General features: G+C 37.2%; 6 protein-coding genes across 14 annotated transcripts in view; 1 reads left to right on the top strand and 5 right to left on the bottom strand.

The window, feature by feature from the left end:
* The first annotated feature begins 35 nt into the window (after window positions 1-35).
* LOC111431362 lies at window positions 36-3,901 on the top strand. The gene is made up of 2 exons (XM_023067981.1): window positions 36-351; window positions 957-3,901. Exon 2 carries the CDS (start codon window positions 984-986, stop codon window positions 3,846-3,848), a length of 2,865 nt encoding a protein of 954 aa, XP_022923749.1. The 5' UTR covers window positions 36-351; window positions 957-983; the 3' UTR covers window positions 3,849-3,901.
* Window positions 3,902-4,395: 494 nt separating this feature from the next.
* LOC111431392 lies at window positions 4,396-5,922 on the bottom strand. Its single transcript, XM_023068015.1, has 5 exons — window positions 5,709-5,922; window positions 5,084-5,430; window positions 4,868-5,006; window positions 4,675-4,756; window positions 4,396-4,596 (listed from the first exon to the last, which is right to left on the bottom strand). Exons 1-5 carry the CDS (start codon window positions 5,732-5,734, stop codon window positions 4,396-4,398), a joined length of 795 nt encoding a protein of 264 aa, XP_022923783.1. The 5' UTR covers window positions 5,735-5,922.
* A 670-nt stretch (window positions 5,923-6,592) lies between these two features.
* On the bottom strand, window positions 6,593-9,044 carry LOC111431714 (SNAP25 homologous protein SNAP33-like). Its single transcript, XM_023068424.1, has 6 exons — window positions 8,820-9,044; window positions 7,991-8,497; window positions 7,687-7,780; window positions 7,471-7,598; window positions 7,072-7,169; window positions 6,593-6,961 (listed from the first exon to the last, which is right to left on the bottom strand). The coding sequence occupies exons 2-6, from the start codon at window positions 8,450-8,452 to the stop codon at window positions 6,862-6,864; spliced, it is 882 nt and encodes a 293-aa protein (XP_022924192.1). The 5' UTR covers window positions 8,453-8,497; window positions 8,820-9,044; the 3' UTR covers window positions 6,593-6,861.
* Window positions 9,045-9,692: 648 nt separating this feature from the next.
* LOC111431303 (myosin heavy chain, embryonic smooth muscle isoform-like) lies at window positions 9,693-14,190 on the bottom strand. 7 transcript variants are annotated; one of them, XM_023067887.1, is made up of 9 exons: window positions 13,922-14,190; window positions 13,430-13,555; window positions 13,078-13,137; window positions 12,724-12,826; window positions 11,562-12,144; window positions 10,990-11,122; window positions 10,633-10,800; window positions 10,431-10,536; window positions 9,693-10,007 (listed from the first exon to the last, which is right to left on the bottom strand). In XM_023067887.1, the coding sequence occupies exons 1-8, from the start codon at window positions 14,036-14,038 to the stop codon at window positions 10,480-10,482; spliced, it is 1,347 nt and encodes a 448-aa protein (XP_022923655.1). In that variant the 5' UTR covers window positions 14,039-14,190; the 3' UTR covers window positions 9,693-10,007; window positions 10,431-10,479. The 7 variants fall into 7 exon arrangements, with proteins under 7 accessions (XP_022923655.1, XP_022923656.1, XP_022923659.1 ...); XM_023067888.1 differs by having other exon boundaries at window positions 13,961-14,190; XM_023067891.1 differs by having other exon boundaries at window positions 13,430-13,569; window positions 13,961-14,033.
* Window positions 14,191-14,924: 734 nt separating this feature from the next.
* Window positions 14,925-16,674, bottom strand: LOC111431391. The gene has a single exon (XM_023068014.1). It carries the CDS (start codon window positions 16,672-16,674, stop codon window positions 15,103-15,105), a length of 1,572 nt encoding a protein of 523 aa, XP_022923782.1. The 3' UTR covers window positions 14,925-15,102.
* A 2,847-nt stretch (window positions 16,675-19,521) lies between these two features.
* LOC111431571 (diacylglycerol kinase 1-like) overlaps window positions 19,522-27,663 on the bottom strand; it is an 8,910-nt gene continuing 768 nt past the window's right edge. Inside the window, exons 2-9 of one of the 3 annotated variants that reach the window (XR_002708520.1) lie at window positions 25,740-27,179; window positions 24,994-25,360; window positions 24,718-24,794; window positions 23,916-24,035; window positions 23,497-23,661; window positions 22,298-22,438; window positions 21,140-21,380; window positions 19,522-19,813 (exon numbers count right to left, since the gene is read on the bottom strand). Coding sequence is in view for 2 of the 3 variants with exons in the window: in XM_023068255.1 (XP_022924023.1) it covers window positions 21,231-21,380; window positions 22,298-22,438; window positions 23,497-23,661; window positions 23,916-24,035; window positions 24,718-24,794; window positions 24,994-25,360; window positions 25,740-26,906 (2,187 nt within the window). In the remaining variant the exon portion in view is untranslated. Of the gene's footprint in view, window positions 19,814-21,002; window positions 21,381-22,297; window positions 22,439-23,496; window positions 23,662-23,915; window positions 24,036-24,717; window positions 24,795-24,993; window positions 25,361-25,739; window positions 27,180-27,663 lie in introns of those variants that run through there. The other 2 variants (XM_023068255.1, XM_023068254.1) reach the window with 2 other exon arrangements.

Below are 27,663 nucleotides of genomic sequence, written 5' to 3'. Positions count from 1 at the left end.
CAACACTCATGTAAGATATATTATTAGTATGATTTATTTAATCCCCATTTTCCCACCAAAAAGTAATAATCCCGGGCATTAACCAACTAATTAAGCCATTCTGCGAAGGAACTGTTGGCGGAAATGATTGGGGGAGTTGTGTAAAACCAAAAATGAAGTTGAAAAGAAGATGGTGGTTTGATTTGAATGGGGTTCTCGCTTACCAATGCCCGCCATGCCCGATTGGTTGTAACATATGCTCTAAAATGGAAGCGGGAGATTGTTTTGCTGCAACAAACGCGGCCTCTTATATGATTCAGCTCCCTCCATCACAACCCCAAATCTTTTCCCTCACCTATCTGCACCAAAAAGGTATGTACGACCCTTTTTGTGGTCTTCTCGATTTCTTTGCTTTTTTCTTCTCGTTCGCGCGCAATTAAGTAGCCTCTCTTTTTCTGATTCTTTTGCTTTCGCTTTTGCATTATGTGAATTGCGCTTCGCCTCATTTTCGCGAATGACTTCGATTAGTTGTTGGGTATGATGCAGGATTGTGATCGAATAAATGAAAGTTTTCTAGGCAAGTTTTTTGAGTTTTCTGTGTTATGATCGTAAGAATGGACATAATATCGAATTACAAATGGGCACTTCTCTGTTCTGTTCTGTTCTGTTCTTTTCGGTTTTATGATGAGGTTTTTTCAGGTTATTGTGTTCCTTTTTTCTTCCCTGAATGTGTCGGTATTGGCAAAATGTCATTGATTTCATTGGATATTCTAGCTTTCTTGGTAGATGGAGAAATCGTTGAGCTAAGAGTTCCCTTTTGTGGGTTAAGAAGCAAGTTTTATATTCTCATGAATATGCCAATTTAAAAGTGAAATCATATAAGAATTATGTTATGTTATGTTACGTTATGATCATGGTTGTGATTGTTTGTTTGTCTATCATATGCCCTTTGTCTGAGTAAATCTCATCTGCTGCAGGGTTCTGCTCAATAGTTTTTTCGTTTAATGGCGGAGCAGAACAATGATATACCTCTTGCTATGGAGGAGGTAAGCGGGGATGAAGCTAGACAAGACGAGAGCTTTGATATCCCTGTCATTGAAGTTGCAGAGACCAGTAAGCCTGATGATATCACCGAGGAAAGCATTGATATCCCTGTCATTGCAGTTGCAGAGACCAGTGAGCCTGAAGATATCACCGAGAAAGGCATTGATGTCATTGATATCCCAGCCACTACGGAGGTTAATGAGCCTGAAAGTTGCAATGTAGAAGTTATTGTGCACATTAATACCCCAAAGATGAAACCAAAAATTCTCTCTCGCTATCTCCTACCGCACACAGGCTCATGCCATGATTTTTGCAAATATGGTGCTAAACAGGATCTTGAAGGGAAGCCTGCACGTTCAATCTTGAGAAAAGCTAAATCAATGGGAGGTGGTGGCCGGGATTTGAGGAGGATTATGGTTTTGTTGGCGAAACAGAATACAATCAGTCCGAAGTCCTCCCCAGATTACAATGCCATCAATATTACTGACGTGAAGGAAGATATAATTTCTTTCCCTGAGATTGTTACTCCCTCTCCAAAAAGGCCTTTACCTTCTATCAAGGAAGTGCAGGCTGCATCAGTGCATTACCGTCGGACGAAACTTAATTTGTCCCGATCGAAGGCGTCTTCTTTTGCAAGACAAGTTAGTTCACGAACCAAAAGAAACAAAGAACTTCGAAAGGATAAGAAACAAGATGGAGATGGAAGTTCAAGCAGTTGTACAAATAGCACAAGTAGATGCCAAGAGAGAAATATCTCCGCAGAGGAGGATATGAAGGACTTGGTGCCACGAGTACTTTTTCGTGTTCCAAGAAATCGTGTCAAGCGTGTTACAATTGCAGATAAGAAAATCACTGGGAGGTGTGGTCTGAAGAGACCAAAGCATCCCAGAAAATATAAACCTGATCCATTTAACAATGAGGATGTAGAGGAGAAAACTTTATACATGATTGAACCATCCACCAAGAATGAAACAGAGGAATTGGCTCAGAATAGTGTTCAAACCGCTGAGTCTCGATCACAATCTTCATCTGCAACAGACAACAGCTTGAAGCATGAACAAGAGTCTGATGGATCCTCCGTATTGCCACCATTGTCAGTGAAAAAGAACATGAGACATGCTAGAAATAGAACTAGTCCTAAAATTTTATCTACCAAGAATGAAACAGAGGAATTGACTCAAAAATGTATTCAAACCGCTGTGTCTCGACCACAGTCTTCATCTGCAACAGACAACAGCTTGAAGCATGAACAAGAGTCTGATGGATCCCCCATAGTGCCACCATTGTCAGTGAAAAAGAACGTTAGGCGTGCTAGAAAGAGAACTAGTACTAAAATTTTATCTACCAAGAATGAAATAGAGGAATTGACCCAAAATAGTGTTCAAACCGCCGAGTCTCGACTACAATATTCATCTGCAACAGACAACAGCTTGAAGCATGAACAAGAGTCTGATGGGGCCCTCATAGTGTCACCATTGTCAGTGAAAAAGAACGTGAGGCGTTCTAGAAGTAGAACAAGTCCTAAAATTTTATCAACCAAGAATGAAACAGAGGAATTGGCTCAAAATAGTGTTCAAACCGCTGAGTCTCGACCACAATCTTCATTTGCAACAGACAACAGATTGAAGCATCAACTAGAGTCTGGTGGAGCCCCCATAGTGTCACCATGGTCAGTGAAAAAGAACGTGAGGCGTGTTAGAAATAGAACTAGTCCTAAAATTTTATCTACCAAGAATGAAACAGAGGAATTGACTCTAAATAGAGTTCAAACTGCTGTGTTTCGACCACAATCTTCATTTGCAACATACAACAGCTTGAAGCATCAACAAGAGTCTGATAGAGCCCCCATAGTGCCACCATTGTCAGTGAAAAAGAACGTGAGGCGTGCTAGAAATAGAACTACTCCTAAAAGTTTATCGACGTTTCCATCGGTATCCAAGGAATTCAAAGGTATAAGTAAAAGTTTATCAACGTCTCCATTGGTATCCAAGGAATTCAAAGGCATAAGTAAAAGTTTATCAACGTCTCCCTTGGTATCCAAGGAATTCAAAGGTATAAGTAAAAGTTTATCAACATCTCCATTGGTACCCAAGGAATTCAGAGGTATAAGTAAAAGTTTATCAACGTCTCCATCGGTATCCAAGGAATTCAAAGGTATAAGACATAAGAGATTTGGTATGGCTCATATGACGGAGACCCGATCAGCTCCTTCATCACCATTTTCATCTAGGTACCCATCTGAACGCGTCCATGTTGAGCATCGTGGCTCTACTTCAGGAAATGATATGAAAAAAAGTGAGAATTCAAAGGTGGAACTCAAGCTTAAGACCCGAAGGATGGCTCTAAGTGATTCTGGAGATAGTCAATCTAGAAAGCTGAAGTTTAGGAAGGGGAGGATGCTTGAACTTCAAACTGAAACCAGTACGCCAAGGAGGCTTAAATTTCGGCGTGTACGTTTACTTGGTGAGATTCAAAGTCCTAAAGTTGATTTAAGAAACAGAAACATGAAGGGTAAAGAGGCCAACCAAAATGGTATTGAAGTGAAGGAAGATGAGAAGGAATTTAAGAGAAAGAAAATCTTTAGGAGGAAGGAAACTATCGAGGGAAAATTCATTTCTAGTAGACTCAAATCTGAGAGAGTTGTTCTTAGACATCAGGATTCGAGAGGAAAGAAAGAAACCCTAAATCTGCTTAATAATGTCATTGAAGAGACAGCAAGCAAGCTTGCACAGACCAGGAACAGTAAGGTCAAGGCATTGGTTGGTGCCTTTGAAACTGTGATATCATTACAGGATACAAGAACCCTTGCAGCAGGTGTTGCATAATATATAAGCTGTATGATAAAGATATAATATATTTCATGTATATAACAATCTGGAAAGGGTAATATATTCATATATATATATATATATATATATATATATATATATCAAATGTGACATGAGAGTAAAGTAAAAGACTTTGATCGAAATGATATGGCCAATGTGGAGAAGGGTTGAGTTATTTCAGTGAAGTTTTTTTTTTTTTTTTTTTTTTGGAAAATTATATTTATTGTGTGGTGGATTCATTATTATTATTGTTTAAAAAGTGAAATGATTGATTAATTTGCTCCATGATTTTGTGCATACCAAACTCACATCAATGCAAAAGTTCTAGAAGATTAAAGCTGTACTTATCTCTGTTTATGCAATCAAATCCATCATTCTTTGAGAAGAGTGAGTTTGAGGCCACAATGAAAGAAACATAAGAAACAATTTACACAACATCACAATGACTTGATATTGATTTTGGATTGGAATTTGTTAGGTGAAGTGTAAGTGAATAGGAGCTGCATGATTTGATGCTTCTCTTTTCACCAGGACTGTCTCATTGTTAGTGATACTGGATGCAGAAACAAGTCACAGGAAGTCTTCCGGTCGACCTGATTCGGTTAGCTGTTTCTCTTGCTTTCTTCTCTTCCCTTATTCTTTTTTGTTCTAGTTGTGCCCTTGCTCCCTCCGTGATCTGGTCGATTCGTACTATGTTGTCCTGGTAATTTTGCAGAAACAGTGCCTTTTTGTTCTCCAATTCAGCCTTCACGAACAGAAGTTTTTTTCAGTTGACATTAAAATGTATTATAGTAAGGAAAACATCCAAAAGGTGGGGTAAGACCATTTTCTTTTCCTTATGAAGTTTGGCATGCATTTTCTTCTTATTCTCCCAGGCATGAATTGACAATTTTATTTTTTCGTACCTGAAATATGAGATTGTCTTAGAAAAGAACTGCAAGTGTTCAATGAACTTGAGAACTTGGAACTGTGAGGTCCACTCCTGAGTATTGATTAATGCAGAAATTAGTATATACCTTTTTCTAATCTTCTCCATGTTATGTCTCTCCCACACATCAGCTCTAGTTTCTACAAGGCTTCGTCTTGGTGGCGATAAAGGAATTCCAGTCATTGAGTCCTTTTCATGTCCCGTTGGCTTCTTTATGGAAGATTGGCCTAGTGTAATGAACATGATACCTTTTGTGACAAGAAATTCTTATAGGAAATTTCTAAGCTCTATGTTTAAATTTTACCAGGATTTGTTGTTTCTTTGTTAGACGGTCGCCTGGTTATGTCATCTTTTCTGGTTTTAACCTTTGTTAAGGGCGTTTCCAGACTTCCACTCTTATTTTTCTGGTATTGTAAATCAGTTTCTTCTTGTGAGCGAATTGCAAATGCAGCTGATGCTGCTGCAGTGGCAAACTCTAAATCCCTTGAATCATAATCCTCGTTCATTTCGTTTGCAAAATACCACCGTAACTTCTTGGACTCCTTTTTATGAGTACCCTCTTTGGAGGATCTTGTTTTTTGCTGTGGAATTCCATCTCTTGGTTTGATGGAAGCATCTTTGTTATGTCGTCCTGAATCCGAAAAACTCGGCCTACAAAGCAGTCAATAGCCATATTACTTTCAGTATTCAAATAAAAGAGGACAAGAAGAGGAAACTCTTTGGTGTTGTAGAACCTAAGCTGAGCTGAGTTTGGCCAATGGTGACTCAGAGATCTGATTTGATTACTTTTCTGTTTCAATGATTCTTTTCATTTTATCCCTTGTAAAACCTTTTGGGTTGTAAATGATGATGAACCAGATGAAAGAGTGATGAACATACATCAAATATTCAAACTGGGGAATGGAGATCAAGAGATAAGAAAAGTATACCTCCTTTGAAATGTCAAAGTTTCCATGTGCTGAAATCTCAAGCTTATATCGATACCTCTCAAATTTCTGAAACTGTTTATGAAGTTAATATGTATTGTATCTTTACGCAGGGACGTTGCGAAGCGAAGGAAATGCCTTCTTTGCACTCAACTCCATTCCAAAGCAAGGCATTTTCTTCTTCATCGCCTTCCATTGATTCTATTTCTATTACACTCAACCTTTTTCATTCTTTCTCTGTGTTTGGATAAATCTGCAATCAACTTTTTTTTTCTCCTTTTCGTTTTTGGGATAAATCTATACTCACAACTTTATAAAAGCTTCTTAACTTAACCCACTTCCCAAATTTTAAAAAATGGAACCCTTCTTTTCGTCAAGGATTTCTCCATATTAATCATTAATAAATCTGCAAAAGCTATGATTTTTAGAGTTAAAAGAACAAGTTTAAGAACATGGATGATCATAAGTTTATGATAAAAATTTATTTGGGGCAGGGATGATCTTTAGATTAGTTATGGAGTAGTTGAATGTAAGAGAAGATATGGTGGGAAAATGGAAATCTCTTAGTATACTTTTCGTCTCTTGCCGGAGATGGCATCCCCGTCGGGATCCGAATCCTCTCGCTCTTTCGTTCTCTCCTGCGAATAGCGCGTCAATTTCCCGATTACAACATCAGAGAGTACACCACAACCCCGCACCATTGATACCTTCCGAGGAAGTCGGAGCCTCTCTCACCCTTCAACGATATCCTCCGCCTACGCCGACGGCAGAGCTCAGCTCGAGGTTCCGAAGCGCCCAGGCCCTCTGAGTTCTAATTTTTTCTGGTAGGTTTGTCTGGGGTTCTAGGAATTTGAACCCATCAGAACTCGGATCGGTAAACAATCCCGTGTTCGAAAATGCACGTTTCTAATTTATTGAAATGAAATTGTTCGAATGTGGTTGTTTGTATACACTGCTCAAGATGAACTAAGAATGATAAAATCAGTGCAGTTACCTTCTAGTCCTAGTCAAGTAACTAGTGATCTCAAACAGACAACGTCAGCTAGGACATGGTGTATAATACCTATTTCTGAAAGTAAAAAGAAAACAAAGCCAGGAAAATGGAAGATGTACATAACTATCAGCAAGCTAATCACAAATGTGAGGGCCTTGAACTCTATTTCCCGAGCAGACGACGACCCCGTCGGTTAGCATCTTTAACTCGGTCACCGATCACCTCAACATCAACAGAAGCGTGATCCAGAGCATGGTTCTGCCTGTAATAAGCAACAAATCATCTCAATATCTAATGTACACACTTGTCTTCATGTCTTTGATTTGCAAGAACAAGCACACGAGTTATTATGGAATATAGAAACGAACTAACCTATCAATTTCACAACCCATGTCAACAGCCATTTCCTTCAGCTCTACCAAGATATCGCTCATGTCAGATAGTGCATCATCTTGCTTCACCTTTTCTACCTGTGTATGTAATTTTCAAACACAAAGCATATGTAAGACGAATGATACTGCATTTTGGAAATGATCATTATGCTTTGGGTATCATGGTACAGATTTGTGCAACAGTATCTTCAAGAATGACTAAAACCACAAATCTATGCCAAATGCAATAATTCCTGCCACCTGTAAGCTGAGAGGGTGGTAGATTTCGAACCTTTGACCTCTTGGTCGAAGACATATTTTAACTAGTTGAACTATGTTTGGGTTGATATGCTCCAATCTACCGTTTTGAAGTAACTATTTACAGATAGCAAATACAAACCTCAACTTTTTGAATTGCACTGGTAGGTTCGGCATATGCAGCTTTTGTATTGGTCCGGTCCTTATGACGTGTCAATCCTAACTTTTCCTTCTGCTCCATGTGGTTGCCCTTTCTTCTAACTAAATCCTCTACAAAATGGGAATAAACAGATCAGTTGCACAGAATTTCAACAAGTTACCATCTAACCCTGAATCTCATGAGCAGAATGTGGCTAACCTGAGCTTATAACAGGTCCTGATATTGGTCGAGTTTTCTTTGGCTTCCATGTCTTGGAGAACATTCCCCCTAGATTTCCCAGCAGTTTCTCTCCCTGATATTGCATTCATGAAAAGACTCACTTAGAAAATAGAGTGACTGGAGATTAACTCATCAAACAAATAAATAGATGACAGAGCTTAACATATACAGGCAAAGTTAATGCTAGTAATTTCTAGACCACAGAAACACCAAGATCAAATCCTTGGCGTTTCGTCGAGTCCTCCCGAGACACGAAAGTGAACAAATGGGATTTCGAACATACCCGACTGAGGTCATAATCAATGTCAGCAGCAACCATATGAGTCCTGTTAATTTGCTCACCCTGCTGATGCAAGGCAACCAAAGTTTGGGTAGCATCATCCCTTATCTCTTCAGCAATCTTTAGACAGCCATTCACTGCTTTTGTTGTCTCCTCAGACTTATAAACAGCATAATTCTCCAGCTCCTGCACTGATTGGTTTTCTATTCCTCCCGAGTCACGGAAATCATTCTTGTACTTGTTCCTTTCTGACCAAGTTAGTGAACCTGAAGAAGAGGGAGCCTGTCCATGATGATCATCAAAAGGATTGGAGCCAAAATTCTCCGTCACTAATGAAGGGTCTGACGAAGTCCTTTGTGCAGAAACCTGGTTTTGCTTAGCTTTAACACCATCGTCAGACTCAAAAGGGTTCGGGGTAGAACTATGTTTCCCTATCCTCAAATGAGCCTTCCTTGAACCAAACATTTTCCCAAGGGTTTAGAATGCAAAAAATTGGTGACAGTTTTTTTCCTGGAAATGGAAGATATCAAGATCATGTCAGCAGAAGAAACAAAATACAAAATCGATCAAAACAGTCAATTTCATTGAAGAACAGTGGGATGTTCTAAGATTTAGATTCTTATTTAAACAACTTCAATCAGTTTGGATTATGGAATAGCAGTGGTTCTAGGAGAAATTGATCCAAAATGGATGTACTAACAGAAGAGATGATAGCACGATCAAAAACTAAACTGGACAAGAAGCTAACAAACAAAATCATGTAAAGGCGAAGAAGGAAGTTGATGATGAATACCCAGAGACAAAAATCCAAGAAAGAAAAGAATTGGAGTACCTTGAGAGTTCAGAGAACGAAGGGAACAGAACAATTCCACAAACCCAAAATCTAAGAAACTGCAAAATCAAAACCGAATCGTAGAATTTAAGGGCGCGATGGAGAGAGGTGGGTTGGTTCAATATAGACGACTTGGGCAACGAGAAAATCAATCAAGAAACCGCGTTTGAGAAAATTGTTTGAAAGAGGAAACTAGCACCCACGAGGAAGTTCAATGATGAAGACGCGCTGTAAACAAACCGCTTATTCATCTTTTGGATAAAAAAAATGATCAAACAGTGTTGATGGATTTGGTCAAAAATTAGGAAGCGATGAATAATCTCAGAGTGAAATTCAACTTTGATCGCCTTAGAAAGTCAACTTTCACTATCTATGAACTATATCTTTGTCATCTTTCTCCTTCTGTTAACTTATCGACCTTCCATTTTCTGTTATTTAGTCTAAGTCTTTTTTTTTTCTTTCTACTCAATAACATCGGGTAGAATGTTAATATAAACCTAACTTATGGATGGATCGATTCTTGAACAATTATTGAGCTAAAAAGAATATAACCTGTAGTCATAACATTTGAAATTACTAATATTATTACTTGTAAAATACTAAAATTTACATTTTAAGACCTCGCTTTCAGTATACTAGTCAATTAGGAAGGAAAAAGAAAAGTCTGCTTTTATCAACTTGTCCGTAGCTATCCGTAAATGTTATCCAAATTGGTGAGATGGAGAGAGGGGGATATTACTTTATATTAAAGTCCCATTTGAATTAGAGCATTACATAGCTCCCATCAGCCTAGCATCAGCAATCACAAGACACACCACCAGCTTTCCCACATTATTAATTGTTGCCACTGAGCTAATTTATGGCAAAACAAGATGAGTAGAAGCAATGTGGGAATTAAAACAAGGAATGGGCGCCTACAAAACTTCCCATATTGCAAAATGCACAAATACAGCATTCTTGTCTTGCTTCAAATACAAATACAAATACATATACATATACATCTACAACAGTGAGGACATTATGTTAATTCAAACAAGTTTTCATCACATAACTCATGAGAAGGAGGCACTCTGATCAGAAATATAGGATCAGAGCTGCCAGAAAGAACTGCGCAAAGCTAAGGTACTTCATATTCTTGATTGTAGCAACAATGCACGAGGAAAATATAGGAGTCATTTGCGACAACATCTGGGAAAGCCAAGAGGAAAATATAGCAGTCATTGTTTGCAAGTAAAATTCACCGGTCCCGTCCCAAAGGTACTCAAAAGAGAGTAAGCTACTTCATTGAAGAGGATGAGTTGGAGCCAACGAATGGGAAAGAGGTACGTTAAAAGAATGACGACACTAGGATTCCACTAATGAGAAGAACTGTTCTATTCTTAGCCAGCATTAACACGATAAAAATATTTGCAGAAGGCATCTCTCACAGTCAAAGATAAGTTTCCAGTGCTTTTATTCTCTTCCCATAACTACTGACATGATAACTTTTTTTTTTTTCCGTTTTCTTTAATGAAATTGCTAATTTTTTTATGAGCACGGAGCTGGTACCCAAAGCCAATTCAATTGTCATGCTGATACTAAATATCGAAGAAATAGTAAAGCGATGCAAACCTCTGATTCACATTCTTCCTCAAGCAGCTTTTAATTTATACACCAACTACTATATCTCGCACATGCACCTTGCGACAGCAAATGATCTGTTCCGTTCTTTTAGAACCTAAAAAGAAGCAGCTGTTAGTTAAAAAAACCAAAAAGAAAAAAAGATACGGTGCTTCAGATGGGATATAAGACTTGAAAAACCCAGGCAGAATACCTGTGCCTCTAACTGAGAAATTCTCTGTAAAGACGCCTGTTCAATGCAAGCCCGGCGCTTGCACTCTTCTTCAAGCAAACCAGTAATTTGGTACCTTAGCTCAGCCATTTCTTGAGCAAGGTCCTCTGCTTCTTCTTTTGCTTTCAACTTCTCCTCTCTTAACTCCTCCTGTCAACCACTAGAATGTTACAACCTGGAGGCTTCAAATAAACAGAATCATATTGCCTACAAAAAGAACCAATCGACTCAACTAAATGGATTCTTTTAGGCAGTTCAACATTAGGAAAAAGCAAATGGAGTCCCAATGAGAATCTTGCATCTGTCTGTAGTTATCAAAGACGATTGAATGCATCATACCTTCAGTTGATTCACAAGAAGTTCATAATCTTGTATCTGCTTTGCCATCACATTCATTTTGACTTCTGAATTTGCATCTGCAAATAGTGCAACTGCTAATTTTGGAATAAGATGGCCCAAGAGTTCGCCACAACTGTCACATAAGATAATAATGTGTAAATGATGGCAAAGAATTTGCATCCACTTTTGAATTAGCATTTCAAAAGTATATTAATGGATTCTCTAGGACCAGATTTTGTTCTTCGCTGGCGAGAAAGGTCATTGTTTAGAATTTAGAAGGAAAACAGGTACGAAGTGAAGAAAAATATGATGACACTAACAGAAGGTAACTTCATCAGGATCATAACAACTCAAAATAACTAGCAGCCAATATACAATCTGGACCCTTTATTACTATTAAACTCCGCCAAGGCCTATCATTTAAAAGGAAACTTCATTATAACCATTGAGGTTTGTAATGAAAAAAACCTTATGAACCAACAGATATGGTGTCCAATGAAGTTCGAACATACTTCCCAAAGTAATGAGAATCAAAAGGCAGAGACCATGGATTTTTAAATTTATATCAATACCTAGTCTCAAGTAGTGATGTCAACTTGCTATCCCGGACATTTGAGAAACACACAGTATTTTGTGATCTTTCCTTGTTTTCAATCAATTCCTCAACACTTCGACAAAATGTGGAGGCATTTTTAGTTGACATATCCAGCTCTCTTTGAAGTTCCTTTTTTTCTTTCTCCAGAGACTCGATATTTTTCTGTGCATTCTGAAGCTGCCGAATCAATCTATCCATTCTATCATTCAGATGAAGAGCCTCTTCCTGAACTTTCTTGGTTTCTAAGAAACGCTGCTCCATGGCCACCATATCCAATTTCATAATCTCAATTTCACATTGAGACTCCAATGTCATAGATGAGATGGACTCCTCAAGTTTTTCTATATAGGAATTTGATTCTCGTAGCTTCTTTTCCTTGTCATCCAATTTCTGCATCAAGAAGAGGGACTCTAAGTTTGAACGCTTCACCTCTTCCTCTAACTTGCCAGCCTTTACTTGCAAACGCTCCATGTGAACTAATTTAAATTCGAGGTTTTCAATGTGATCAACCAGGTAGTTTAATTCTGTGTTCCTTAAACATAATTGATCCTGCAGGTAATCTGTGGTGAATGTTGTTGTTGGACTATGTTAAAAAAAGACTCATAAGAATATACGTCAAGAATGGAGGACAGCACACTGCCACAGACATCAAACCATGCCAGAAATTCAACAATCATCATTTTCCTAGAATCATTAATGATTCGGAAATGCAATAATATTCAACAGCAAACACCCGTTTAAAAAACCTAAATATGTATACACACATATCTACGCATATCTTTAAACCCCTATACCGAAAACAGAAGGTTCAGTTAGTGCTAAAAAGGATCGAGATTTTCATGGTGACCAGCAACCATAGTTCCAAAATTAAGGAAATATGATCATTTGGATACCTTCCGTTGAATGAATCTATTTGTCTTTTTAATATCTATTTAAACATAAGCTCTTCAATAAATTATATTATTGTCTTTATGTATTCGACCATTGTTATTAAATGTCCATTTCAGTAAGTTCATTGATAAGATAGACTTCTCAATTTAGTCTATAAATGATTTTAAAAGGTTCCTCAAATGCTCATTTACAGGAGTTCAATTTAGAAGTAGTCTCCTACACGCTACATTACAAACAACATCCTTTACCTATTTCCTGAGTGCAGTTTGTTAACCGCTTCTCCAAGTTTTCAATGCAAAGCCTGTCTTCCTCGCGTGCTTCTGATAAGGATTTCACATGTAGTTCTAGTCGCTGCATCAGACAGTCAAAAATAATTAAGTTCATCTGGATGATAATTGAAATGTCTACATTGAGTTTCAAGTGCTCATTCCAGATAAACTAAATAGGCATGAAAAAGCAACATAAAGTGACAATATAAAACAATCTTGATTCACTAAAGTCATCCAAAGAGCTGCTGAGAGCTGAAAAAACATCAAGCATATTGAAGGCTTCCATCACATTCTGCACCGTAACCGAGGGAAAAGATTCAGCATCAAACTTACCCTTATCAATTCAAAGCTTTGAGGCCGTGAATCTATTAGTGTGTCCTTTTCTTTCTTTAGCTGCATAGTTAAAAATGATACCAATTAAAGAAAAAGCTTAAAAGAGATAGAAAAGGCCCAAATCCATCGAATTTGTCCAAATATGCAGGACACGTATAATACTTAGAAACATTAATCTTTTGTCTTTTTTTAAGAAAAGGGGGCTTTACGGCCAAACTTGAGCCAATATTAGAGACATTTAAAAAATCTAAATTGGAATGATCCCTATAATGTGAAACAATCACTTCCAGTCATTTTAATTTCCAAACACGTATCAAGAGAGAAACTTTCAGCAAGTATACAGAAAATATACCTGCCGACATCTTGTCTCAATCTCTATAAGTTCCTCTAAATCAGATGAACTATAGCTACTGCTCCTGCGACTCAACATTGGTGAAACAAAATCCTTCGACTTAGAGGAATGCACAGGGGCAAGTACCTGGACATGCAAAACTATCAGAAGACACTGAAGTCTACAAGGTAAACGTAAAACAAAAAATTATTTGTAGCAATTGCTAAAGCATGACCATGAACTAATTCCCGTGGGGGAGAAAGAGAATTAAAGGGAAAAGAAAACTACAGTTTTCACTCCTAAATGAAAATAAAAAACGTCAATTTCAATTTTCAAGAAAAGGTCCACCGCTGCAAACAATTAGAGATAAAGGAGATAATATGGTTCAACTAATTCATTTCGACAAGCCAAAAATCCCTTCGAACAAGTAATCCCAAAGCAAATTATATTGAACAATGAACAATACATTACTTCTAACTACCGGAAGCTGAAAAAGATTACACGGGAAAGTACCTTAGCGAAAGCTAACTTTATCCTCCGAAAGATGCGTACCTGAGAATATCGATAACTTCGTAACTTGGCAGATCGAATTTGAATTCTCGGAACCAACTCAATAACAATCAAAAACATGCATCAACATTGATTTGATTTCCAATAATGGTCGGGTCCATTGCCAGCCCAAGAAATGGCGGTGACTTTAAGCGGGCATGACTCATGACGGTGAAATTGAATTGAATTGATTTGGGCCTTTTGAGTGTTCAAAGGATCCGATTATATTTTGAAAAGCCATTTATTAAATTAATTTTAAAATATAATAAATCAAACGAATTAATTACTTTAATTTCCTTAATATTCCTAACATTTTTATATTACAAAAATAAAAAAAATAAAAAACTCCAACGAATTTTTAAGTGTATAAATCAAAATAAAATAAATATAAATTATTTTATTTTATTTTATTGCATAAGTTTGAAATATTTGAAAAATGCATATTTTTGACTTTGTATTTTTGTTTTTTTTTTAAGTATATATTTTAATTCCTTCAACTATCAAATTAAGTTATTTTAGAGTATTATAGAGCAAATAAATATTTATTATTATATCCTTTCCTTAATTATTTAATAATAATAATAATAAATTCATCTAACTCGCGAGTTAATTAAGGCGTCCATTCACATTTCAACACAATCATATAAAAATGTTAATGAAATTATCTCCATACTCATAATGTTTAGTGCTTAATTACATGTAAAGAAAGCTTAATTAAATCAAAAAGACCATCCAACATCCATAATGTGCCAAAGTTTAAGCCTATTGGAAGTACTTAAATGCACCAAAAAAGTTGGTTACACATCTTGGATCCATGAAGATTTGAAAAAGCGACATTATTGTTTAATTAATGTTTAATTATAATTAGTAGTTTTCATTGAACATATTCGAATTAAATTACTGTGAATTTGAGTTTAGCATAGTTGAATGGACGAGCACAAACGATTTCTGAATCTAATCCAAACAATGATCAAAAACCCATTTCCATTGCTGGAGTTATGCAATCTCACAAATTGTTACAAAATCCATCGGATTCATTCAGAAGAGTTATAGCTTCGATTCCGAAATCTGTAAAGAATCAATGAATCGTGAGGAAAGGTGAAGAGTTTACTGTACAATGCCTGCAGCCGCAAGCAATGAAGCACTCAAATCAAACCCACTAATGCCTGCTCGTGCGAATGGCTTCCACCGACCCACCATGGCTCGAGAGACCCCAAATGGCTGCTGCCCTCTTCATCGATGGGCGCAGGGAGATTCAGATCCAGAAAGTCTCTTTTTACTGCCTTTGGTTTCTGAATCGGTGTGGTTTGTGGCAATTTGTTCCTGGATTCTGACCCACTTATCAAATGGGACCTCTTATGGCCGCCCAAAGCTTGGCCTGAACTGAAAATCTTGAAGCAAATGGAGCATTGGTGATGCTTTCTGTTCTTTTTCTCATATCCCATGTGAATGTCTGATTCCTGCTGATTTTCCATCTCTATGACTGTGGCTGTGGACTTACTTTCGAATGTTGGGTCGTTCGATATCTCTGTTTCGTTGCTATTTTCACTGTTTTCTGTCTTTGAAGCCAAGCATCCTTTGGTTCTCTTGTGGCTGGCTTTATGCCCACCAAGTGCTTGATATGAGTGAAAGATCTTGGGGCATGAACTACACTGGAATTTGCTTCTCTTTCCTTTGCTTTCATATGCTTCTGAGTTTAGTTCATTGGGTGTTGATCTTCTTAGGGAATTTGACCTCAATTCCCCATTAGATAGCTCATGGAACTTTCTCTGATCTGAATTGAACTTACTGGAAATGAACTGCGGTTGGTTAAAGTAAGTTTGGTTGTTCGAACTTGATCCAAATCTGTCATCATGCTGGGATTTCTCGTTGTTCTTGTTCATCTTAACAGCGGAATCACTGAATTCTGTGTTTGATCCTTCAAATTTGAGATACCCAGATTCCATATCACTGAGCTCCAACTTTCTGCTATGGAGTTCTGTCAATCTCACCATCTCACTCCCCATGCATATGGAAGGAATAGGTTCAACAGCTTTGGAGGAGTGAGTTTTTGGGACCAGAGGGGGAACTTGTTTAGGCATAGTGTTGTTGTCAGAAGACTCGGTGGTTGAATGAAAACCACCAACATCTTTAGAAAGCATCATTAAACACAAAGCAACCTCTTCTTGTTCTTGATCATTATGATCAGAAACAGATGAAGAAGCAGCAGCAGCAGCAGCGGCAGCAGTGGCATTAGCAAATGAAAAGGAAGATGAAGTTTCAGCAGCCATGTACCTTGTTTGTCTCCTCCTAGATCTCTTCCCACGATTAGCAGCTGCAATTTCATTGTCTGATTGGCTATCAAACTCCAAATTACTAGACACTCTCTCAGTTTCTGTGGAGTGACATTTCATGTGGCCAAACAGAGCCTTCCAGGACTGAAAGCTTCTACCACATTCTCTGCAAAACCTGTCCTCAGCACTGAATTCAGCAAGCCTGCTAGTTTTTTTGGGGTTCTTTCTAAGACTATAACCATCAGAAACGCCAGCTCCCAGAAACTTATCCATGTCAGAGTTTCTTCTTCCAGCTTTTTTCAAATTAATCTTCTTCAGATTTTCGCCAGCTTCAGCTTGACTGTTGAACAAATGGGACCTCATGTGACCTCCTAAAGATCTCCCACAAGGAAAGCTTCTGTTGCATAGCTTGCAGAAGTGTTTGAACTCTCGATCAGCCCCCATCGAGAAGAAATAGAATTCAAGGAAGAAGAAGAAGAAGCAGCAGCAGAGATCCAAAATCCAGGCAAAGCAGCTGTAACAATGCTAAAGCCAAAGCTCAGAAACAGAAAGAAAAAACAAAGAGAAGATGACCCAGATCAAACAATTGAAGTGGAGAGCTCAAATTTAGTGAGTAAAGTAGTAAACTCCACCACAGCACAGAACAGCACAGCACAGCAAGCTTGATCTTTGCTTTCTTTTCCCCTTTTGTGATCTGATGACAGAAATCCCATCTCAGATTTGATGAATTCTAGTCATGGAGAAAGAACAGGATCTGATGCACAAAAGGTGGAAAAAGGAAAGCTTGGTTAATGTAGTTCAACTAGCTTTTTTCTCTCACCACTAGCTTCTCTCGGGCAGTTGAAAGTTTTAAGGGAGAGGAGTATTAAAGGCAAAAGAAAAGAAAGAAAAATGTTAGAAGTTTGCGGAGGTGCCACTTTATTGCCAATGATGGAGATGAACAAAGCATGGTGGAAAAATTGAAAGGGGAGCTCTAAGCTTAGGCTTAGGCTCTGTCTCTCTGTCTCTCTGTCTCTCTCTCTCTCTCTCTCTCTCTCTCTCTCTCTCTGTCTCTGTGGGCTATGTTGGGAGGAGAAATCCATGCATGAAAGCAAAGATAAAGAGAGGGGTAAATAAGAAGAAAGCAAGGAGCACGTGCACCAACTCAACCGACCCACAAATCCAATGGCTCAACATCTCTCCTGCTTACTGCTGACTATCCCTATGCCTCAGGAACCTCCTAAACTAACTGTCTTCCCTAACAATTCCTTCCTTTGTCTTCATATAAACGAATTGCATCTCTCTTTCTCTCTCCGTGGGCCTCTTTTTCATCATTTCGACTTATCTCTCTCTCTCTCTCTCTCTCTCTCTTTTTGTCTCTTTTCTTTCTTTACTATCCAAAATCACCCATCTCTAATGGAGCAGTTCAATACTGTTTCACAGTACACAATTCAACCAATGATCATTACATATCTTCACTGAACCAAACCAAATTGTATGCTTGTAAGTTGAGTAATCTATTAAATATTTCATACTTGTGTTCTTAAACTTTAATGTTCTTACTGCAGATGATCCATCTCACTTTCCTCACAGTACGTTACTGCTGGAATGAATCTTGGATCGCTGGTGCATTGATTTACAACTACGACACAATTTTCTCTTAAGGTAAAATGCTAATCAAATACTTGACTATTTCTTGGTGTTCATAAAAACTTGTGGAATCACAGACACAAATATCATGGGAAAAAACAGTGCGATAACTGTAGAATGATAGGAATGTGAAGGCATGGAGTTTGATTTATACATTTACTTGTTGTGAACCACTTTTTTGTGTATCTGTGGGCTGAATAATAATGTTTCTTAGGTACCTTGAAATCACAATATCACAAGATTGAACATGGAAAGCACCATGCCTTTTGGGATGCCAAGTGGCCATCTCCTATATCTCTCTCTCTCTCTTCTAAATATATTAACATTTTTTCTTTAATCCAAAACTGATTGGGCGAGAGATACGTATTTTGTCTATTGAACTATGGCTTCAATTGCTGTCGAGTAGATATAAACGTAACAACGAAGCAAACAGTAAGATGTCGAAGTAAAAACGGTTTATACTTCAACTGCCTCGAGTCGAATTGCAGCAAGCGTAATAATGAAGCAAATAGATAGCCAGAGATGGAGGGTACAAAAACCGGCTGTTGTTAAGGAGGTGGCCGGCTTGGCATTGAATAAAAAACATAGTGAGTAATTAATAATGTCAGTATATAGTTAGCTTAAAGAAAGAGACTTGCTTTTGGCCTTTTGCTGCCACTTGGCTTCAATTCTAGCCTGTTGCTTGTCTGTTTATATCAGTTTCTCCTTTAGTTTCCATTGTTTTTTCCTTCAATCCTCCAGGCAATAGGAAAACAAATCCATCCAAATAGAAGAAAGTGAAGAATAGTTACAAGGGGTTGGCTTTGAAACTTCATCATTGGCTTGGAGAGAAAGAAAAAGAAATAGAAATGGGTTAATAAAGCTTTTATGCACATATTGGGAACAAAGATGAATGAACAATGGGATTTTGTTTTGTGGGTCACATCTGAACAAGGTCAAGTTACTGTTTTTTCTTGGAGGGTTGGCTTTGGAGTAAAGGAAATTGGGGTTTCAAAAGTGATACTCATCAAAATCACAGTTATTTTATTACTATACTACGAAAGATTGCAACTCCTCCCTTTGTCTTTATATAAACGTCTATGAACAAGATGCTCTTTTTTTTGGCTTTATGCTTTCACCTCTTGTTTTTCTTCACGATTCGACGATGTTTTAAACGCCGTCTAGTAACATTTTGAAAGGAAATTATAAAGATTTTACTTTATTATTTTACTTAGATGTTAGTAGAATCACTTTTTAAGATCTGCTTGTAACGAGTGTTTACGTTCTTAAAAATAATTTTTAGAAGCACGTAAAAAGTTACTCTAAATGGTGTTTAATTACATTTATAACGAAGCTTCTAGCTTTCTAAGCACGGGGAGAAGAATGTACCAACTACTTTTCTAAAAGAGAAGGTTGGTAACCAAACTTTCAAAAAGGAAAGGGAGAGATGGGTAATAGAATACTTGAAAGTGGGAATTTTCTCAAGAAGTTGAGGCTGAATACTTGAAAAGCATATCAGCTGCATTCTTTTAGCCACGACATAGTTTTATCGTCTTAAATAGTTTCAAATTAAAGTGGCTCTTCATGGCTACAAATGGGCTGCTTAAAGATCATCAAAATCAACTGCACAAAGATCAATGCTATTCAAGTTGAATTTCATAAGAGGGAAGAAGAAAATAGCAGTGTCCAAAGCTCTTTATGTTCTAATTATAACGAAAAAGCTTAAATCTCCTCCATCTATGGCCCGACCCCATTGATCCATTATGCAATGCTAAGAAAGTATGCTGCCATTTGCGACATACTTGACTGGAAGAAGAGAAACATCAAACTAATTCAATTAATGAATGAATGGTGCCTTCTGTATGCTAAACAACAATACTGCAAAAATTCTGAAGTACTCTCTGCACTTTTTGTATCAGCTGCTTGGCCAATGATTTGAAGAAAAGCACGTCTTTAGTATATCCTAGCAAAAGACCTGTATGAAAAAGAACATAATAGAATCTAACAAGATGAATATCAACATAGAAGTTTATCAATTTCAAGTGTTTGCTTCACGAAAATGACAAACATTCGATTCAAACGTACAATTTACAAACTTATCTAAACTGCATATATTCAATGTCCACATGCCATAAATCCATAGAATCTAACATACTTTCAATTGTGGCCATATGGAGTTATGACTAAAAGTTTGAGAGTTAGGCCAAAAAAAGGATTCCAAGAGATTTTAAAAATGTAATGTGGAAGGTGACATGACCTCCAAAATGGGCAAGGAACCAACGCCAAAGCTTTAATGTATTATGTATTTGCTTGAGAATATTCTAAAGATGAAATAACATAATTATCCACATCTCACACTGAAACAGAATAGAAATGGCTTTTTCATTAGAATCTGGAAAGTAAATTTGTAATTGAAATGATTCTCTTTCCATATTTTCTGTAGTCACACAGAAGTTAAAGCCAAACAGTAAAAAGCAGTTAGCTATTGAAGGACAGATCTTCTGTTTATAAGTTCTTGTGTCCCTACCTTGAACCATGATTGTGGGATCTCAAGTAGCTTCCAATGAAATGAAACTTTATTTCAACAATGTAATTAATGAATGAATACTTAGCACTGTGACAGCAGAACATGAATCCCCTTTCCACTTGAAAAGTGAGCCCATACACCAACAACTTAGTGGCTACTTAAGCAGACAAAACATAATCAGCCAGGTGGTGGAACATCATTGAAATTTTACTGCTTTCACCACTATCAAAAAGATAATTCATTGGCTTTACTTCTCCACATTTGATTGGACAGACCAGATTTGTTGGGAGAAAAAAGCACCTAGATACTGTCATATAGATTTAGAGGCACCATTCCAAGTTAAATCAATTGGAGACTGGATCTGTTTCTAAAAGTACAAATTCCCAATAATGAGCAAAGGTTGGTAATTTTCAAGCGTGCTTTCAGAAAGTTAAATTTTGGACTTAACTTTTTAAGTTAATTTCAGGAGAGAGAGATATTTCGAAGTTTCATCTCGAGGATCACATAATGGTAGAGGTTCCATCAGGAATGTGAAAAAGTTGCAATTTTGTTTATAATCTTTTACTAAGGATGGTTCGATCTCAACCACACACCGTAAATTATTTGAACAAGGAAAAAAAAACCTTGATGATGATCCGTGTTGAGAAACTCTATGTATATGTATATATTTATATAACAGATATCGTTGATATACAATCATGCCTCAGCTATAGCCCATCAAGGGGAAAAAAAAAAAAAAAACCAAAAAACCAAAAAATAACCACTAGATCTTACCTCTATGGAGAGATGTGAAGGGTGGCATAAAAAGCTGAAAATGATTCGCACTCAAAATCCTGATCATTACAGGAATGACTGAAAGAAACTTTCAAGTTAACCTCTTTGCTATTTCTTGGAGGAGTACTCGCTTCTGTGAAGCATTAATTACATTATTGGATTCAGCACTCTCCAGAACATCAGTGATAATTGCAGCTGCGTGACCAAGAGGCTCCTCAACTGCCCTTTTCAACATGAAGGCCTATAGAGAAAATTTAAAATCCACGTGAAATTCACACACATCTATCTGGAGACAGGTCAAACACATGTTACACCGTACCAAGGAAAACAGGTAGCTCTTAAAACAAATCTGATCGTGCCAGAGAAATTTCTCATTTCCAATACTATAAGAAATGAGATTACCTCGAAGACAGATGGACAGACCTCTAATCTTTTCTTTGAAAACTAGTTAAGGAGATATTTTTACTGAATTGCGAAAACAATTATGGAACTTGAAAACAGTTTCAAAGCAAATCAACGTAGAAGTATTAGATCCGAACAATTGAAAGTAGAAAGATGGTGCTAAATTTAGATGAAAAAGTAGATGCTTGAGAACAAGCCTCTGCTCACAATATAAACACCAAGTAGATCCAGGAACTTGAATATTCATCAAAGTCAATCCATAGAAATCAAATGATTGAGTGACGAAGTTAACACATTTCAGATCCTCGGGAAAAGCATCATGATAGATGCTCCTCAGTTTCTATCTGAATTCTTCCTCGCCTTCTAACTTATTCCCTTCTTTTTCAATTTTAAGGCAATAAATATACAAGTTAAATATGTGTTTAGTCCCTAATGCCACACATTTTTTCAATTTAGTCCCCATCGCTCAAAAATATTCAATTTAGTATTTTATGTTTTAAGATTTTCAATTATACCACATTTCATCGGTGAATATTAAAATTGACCTATGATAAGCTTATATTGCATCGTGCTTAGTGACTTAGAAAAGAATTTAGAGATCAATAGTGAAATACCATGCATGCTTATTTATTTATTTATTATTTTTTTTTCTATTTTTTGTGGTGATCCCTGAGAGAGACTTAAGCATGATGTTGCACAAGTAACTAGCTACGTCTTCAATGCAAATAAATGAAAGGAGAGAACAAGAGCAATTACCTCTCCATGGTGGGATATGACCAGTGTACACGGGATGTCCTGAAACCAAGGTTCTCCATCAATTTGAACAGGCAATGCAGCACATAATTGTATCCTAATGGACCGCCCCTGTGCAAGTCTTCTAGCTCGAGAAAGCCCCACCTGTTTCAAAAAGAAAGCAGCAGCCGTCAAACATCTAGCAAGGAGGTTACAACACAACTCAATGTATGAACCTTGTCCCTTACCCAAGATTACACCCATTTTAAGTCTTAGGACTCCTAGTATACGCTACAACTCAGAATCATCATTCTAATGCTAAATTTGAGATCCCTAACATTTTATTAGAATTGCAACACTAAGAAGCCTTTCATGATTTGACCATCCATTTTCCTGGGTAATAATTTCTTTAGTTCTAATAAACCTATAGACAGTTTTGAGAATTGCACATAGGCCCCAGTTTACTGAGTACGTGCTCCACAAGGAGACTCCAACTAAAGAGCACTACCGCGTGCCTTAGTGCAAGTGTGCTTTTGTGAGGCCTCAGATTGTAAATACGTATTCCATGAAGGGTAAAAGGGGATTGCACAGAAATGAGTTAGTGGAACAGTGTGGGCGTGCTTGGTAGGGATGAGGCGTAGCTGTGGGGTTTTTGTAGGGTTTTGGAGAAGGCTGGGTATGTGTGAATTGCTGGTTTGCCTTTATTGGAGAGTATCAGCTATTCTGAACAGCTGGGAGGTTATCTTGTTCATTTTTCTTAAGTGATTTTCCGCATCAATTCTTATTGACTAGAGATTGTAATGAGTAGCTCCGGGTTTATCTTAATCGAGATTTGGTTTCTCTGTTTTGTGTGGGAATTCTTGTGTTATTTGCAGGTGAAAGCGAGTGGATACCTAACAGCTTTCAGTGCACCTCGAGCTAAGCTTGAAGCTAATAGAAGCACAAAGATACGTAGATACTCACTTTCAGCTTCGTTCTTAAACTGAAAAATGCGTACTACTTTATATAAACCCCACCCTAATCAAGACCCACGGAAGTCTTTAAGCTAACCATTTTTATGAGAACCGAACAACAAAAAAAACATAAGAAGGCATCATTGCACATGAAGGCTAGAAATAGATTCGTCCCAGAGAGATCGAACAAATTTGATTTGATTTGATATTCTAGAAAATGACGTGATAGCAGCATGTGAGGACAGGAACATTTATTGAATTATTGTATACCTGTAGCTTCCCAAGGTGCCAGGTTCCAGATATGCTGACAACCTCGAGTATTTTATCATGCATGGACTGTGAATCAAAACTATCAAAAGTCTCGTCCTCATTATGCCAAAGATCCACACCACCCATGTAGCTTCCGATGTTCGCAACCAGCACACCTTCTGCATCCTGTGAATATTCAAATTAAAGTTCCAATTAAATCAACCTCAAGTAAATGAAAATTCAGAACAAGATCGTCACAAATAATAACACTAATAGTATGTATGGTTCCTTGTAAAGGAAAAACCTCAAAGAATTCACACCCATAAATGTATCATTATGGTAATCAACATTAGCCTAAAACTTGTAAATGATAAAATAAAAAATACAGTGACAATTTAGTAGTGTTTCAGAACCAAAAAACTTCAAAGTTAAGTTCTTACCTCAGGAACCTCTACCTCAACACCATCCACTTCCACCCGAACCTGCCATGGAATATCTGCATATGTCCTATCCATTATGCTCTTAGCTCCTTCTCTTGCATAAAGCACTTTATTCATAAACTGCAGTTATGTAAATAGTTTCAGCTAAGTGATATGAACTACTCAAATGGCCTAAGATCAGAAACACCAAATAAGCAAGAACTTCTGCAAATATTGACATATGCTTCTATAATAATATGCAACTTATACGTTAATTTAAAAAAAAAAAAAGAGATCAAATTTTCATTGAGAAGAAGTGAAAGAAACTTGTGCATTGAATAAAATGACCACTTCTATTAGAGAGATAATTATTGATGACTTTGCTAGACGCTGGTGTACGTGCAATCAGGAAGCAAAATGTCTGAACTATATCAATATGCATTCAACATACTTCTAGGCGCAAGTATTGTAATAAAAGATTTACTATACAGCAGTAAATTCACTCAGGCTCCATAAGATGACCACCCTCAATAATCTTCGTTATTTTGGCAACAAAGAGTTTACAAAATAGCCATCCAACATAAAAATAAATGCTTATAAATTGATCCACATTTTGGGAACAAAAGAAGTAAGGCACGAGTATGATCCAAAATTTAATGATGCAAGATGTGAGGCTATAATATGCTACACCACTCTCAAGTAATAAACATTCAGTTTGAGAAGTCGTAATACCAGTCATGTGTGGTTGCAGTTATGGTCAGCGTGACATTATGTGATGGATTACATTCAAAAAAGTTATCATTTAGGTCTACAACTTTATCACCTGGTTATAAAATTTTTCTGGATTTTCCTCCCGTAAATTATGTATGTCAAGGGCAACCTTAGCATCACAACCAATTCCTGCATTTTGGAGGAAAAATTGGTAATAATGCAGTAAAATATAAACAAAACTAAAGAAATTAGAGAAAAAGACAGGCGCAACGAGGGTTCAATAGAAGAACCCAGAAGTAGAGATATATGGTTCAGTGGTGCCCTGAAGTTTGGTCGTATTAATATCCAATATCTTAAATACAAAAAACAAATTATCAATAAAACTTACCGAGATAATTATTCATAAACTGTGGAGATTTGAGTTGCTTTCCCTGTTGATCCACTATTGCCACCTTCCAACGGTCAAGAACAGTCACTGCAGCATTTTCTACATGACGCAAGACTGTACAAAGACCACCCTGTCTCTCCACTGAGCCCAAACCACCACCCCAGTTTAATACTCTAGCCAGATCATTTCCTGTTCCAGCAGGAAGAATAGCAACTGGGGGAGGTGAAACAAAATTTTGCTTGTCTATACAGTTTAAGACCCAACCAACAGTTCCATCGCCCCCACATACAAGAACCTTGAAGTGCGGCACTTTTCTGAATAAGTAAAGACCAGATTCAGGGCCTTGGGCGGAACTCAACTCAAAAACCTGAAATATTAGTAGAGTCCATGACAATTACCCCATCAACATCATTAACACTTGCAGTGAAACGGATTTCAAAGAAAATGAAGTTAACCCTAGAAAAATATTTCTTCCTCATTATAAACATTTCCAACACCAAATATAAAAATAAATAAATCAGTTACTTTAGAGGGTTTCATTGACCTCAATTTTGTATATTCGATAGACCCAGACATATATGTCCCAAGTTCCCACCAAATTCCATTAAGAAAGGGAAGTTGTGCATAAGCTATACACAAAACATTGCTGTCTGCCTCATTTATCACCAGGTATCAAACAAGGAGTATAGAACAGGTTGAACAAATTATTTTAGGCTGTCCAGAATAGAGTGGAGAAAAGACAGTACCTGGACAGGATTCAAAAGCATGTTTAACCGTTGTTTTAGAGAATCTCCACGGCGGGCTCCACTTTTCTTGTTGATAAATACTAACAAGGGACGTGAATCTGGAGGCAATTCGATCACCTCATACCTCAGGTTCATTCCTACATGAGTTACATCCTTCTGATTGAATGAAGAATTTTTTTTGAAGCTTGAATTTGAAATATTTTTATCATCTATATCACCATTTTGATGCTGAAGCTCTGACGTTCGGCTACCATTAATGTTTCTTTCTGTTCCATTATAACCATTAACTGTGTGATGAGAATCAGCTGTGCTTTCTGTAGACATATCACGAATACTACCACTTTTACTTGCATGAATAGACGGTTTACGACTATGTTTATTCTTCTTACTCTGACTCCTTATACTTGCACGCACTGATGATGCAATCTCATTTGCTCCATGGGTGATGGAGCTCAAAAATCCACCAGAGGACGTCCTATTTGACTCCTTGACGTAAAGTGGTGACAGAATCAACCTTCTAAATGAACCTAAGTCACAGACATCACCTGTTTCATTACACATACTACTATGGCAATCAACATGCACTACACGTTGGCACCATAAACAGCACCATATTGGAGAACCGCCAAGAAAAGACCCACTACATGGTTCTTCACAGTAACTGCAGAAAGAGGTTTCATCAGGTTGATCTGTAATCTCAGTCCACCGAACAGCCCATTGGTGCATCACATTCTCAAAGCCGATCATGGATACACACTTGCAATCCTTTTGAGCATTAGAAGAACAGCTCAAGTGAGCTGCCACACCACAGATGTTGCAACGGTGGATAAAACTATCTGAAGCGACCATAGGACCGAGTGTCTGTGAAGGGGACACAAACTTTAAGCACACACAACAACTCAAATTCTTTCCACGAGATACAGATTCTAAAATCCAGTCATGCGCGGCTACAGGAACTTTATTAGTTTTTTTTGGGTTTCTCTTCGATCTGGCTATAGCTTTCATCCAACTCAAATTGATATTTCTCCGCCATTGGAAGGCTGTAAAGGCTATGGTCAAAATTCCAATGATGGCAGCACTCAAGCAAGAAATAACAAAAAGGCGATCAGTTGGATTCTTGCTGTTCCAACTGGGGAATAACAATCCAATTTCCCACTCCTCATCCATCTTTTGGTCACGGATATGAGAAGACAACCATCTAATGCTGAAACAAGAAATTTGGCTCAAGACAGTTGACGGCCAGTTACCGCCCAAAATCCAACGTAATCCAAATCAATGATGAACCAAATTTTAATAATTGAGTCCAACTTAATGATGACATTACCAATTTATAGATGGCAACTCACCATAAAATCTTTCACATCTCAATGTCACGGATGCAATCCCCCTACACACTTGCAAGGGGTCAAATAAAATACTGGCAGACAATCCGCATAATTCCTGAAAATGTGAAAAACAAACATGAAAAATGAAACTTGAACAAAATGAAAACCAAAACAACTTCAAAGCTATCCTCTGACATTCAAAATTCCAATGTACTCTAAGTATATAATGAATAACAGGGTCATATTAAATTCTAGAAGATAGATTTAACAAAATTATAACGATTAATTCAATAAAAGAATATACAAATAATAAGCAGAAGAAGACCTCAATAGCGATCGTAACATCTGAACAGAGTGAAAGTTTTTAATTCAGAAATTACTAGACCAGCAATCCCAATTAGACGGTAAGCAGCTAAGAATCATAGCCAAAAGAAACCAGCAGCACAAAATATTCAAGTTCATACCTCATGAAACATGTTCTAAACTTCCTCCCAATACCAAAAAAAAAAAAAAAAAAAAAAAAAAAAAAAAAAAAAAAAAAAAAAAAAAAAAAAAAAAAAAAAAAAAAAAAAAAAAAAAAAAAAAAAAAAAAAAAAAAA

The sequence above is a fragment of the Cucurbita moschata genome, unplaced genomic scaffold (genome assembly GCF_002738365.1).
Source record: "Cucurbita moschata cultivar Rifu unplaced genomic scaffold, Cmos_1.0 Cmo_Scf00036, whole genome shotgun sequence".
NCBI classification, from domain to species: Eukaryota; Viridiplantae; Streptophyta; class Magnoliopsida; order Cucurbitales; family Cucurbitaceae; genus Cucurbita; species Cucurbita moschata.
The sequence above is the reverse complement of the archived record's forward strand: the minus strand, read 5'-3'. Positions and strand labels throughout refer to the sequence as shown.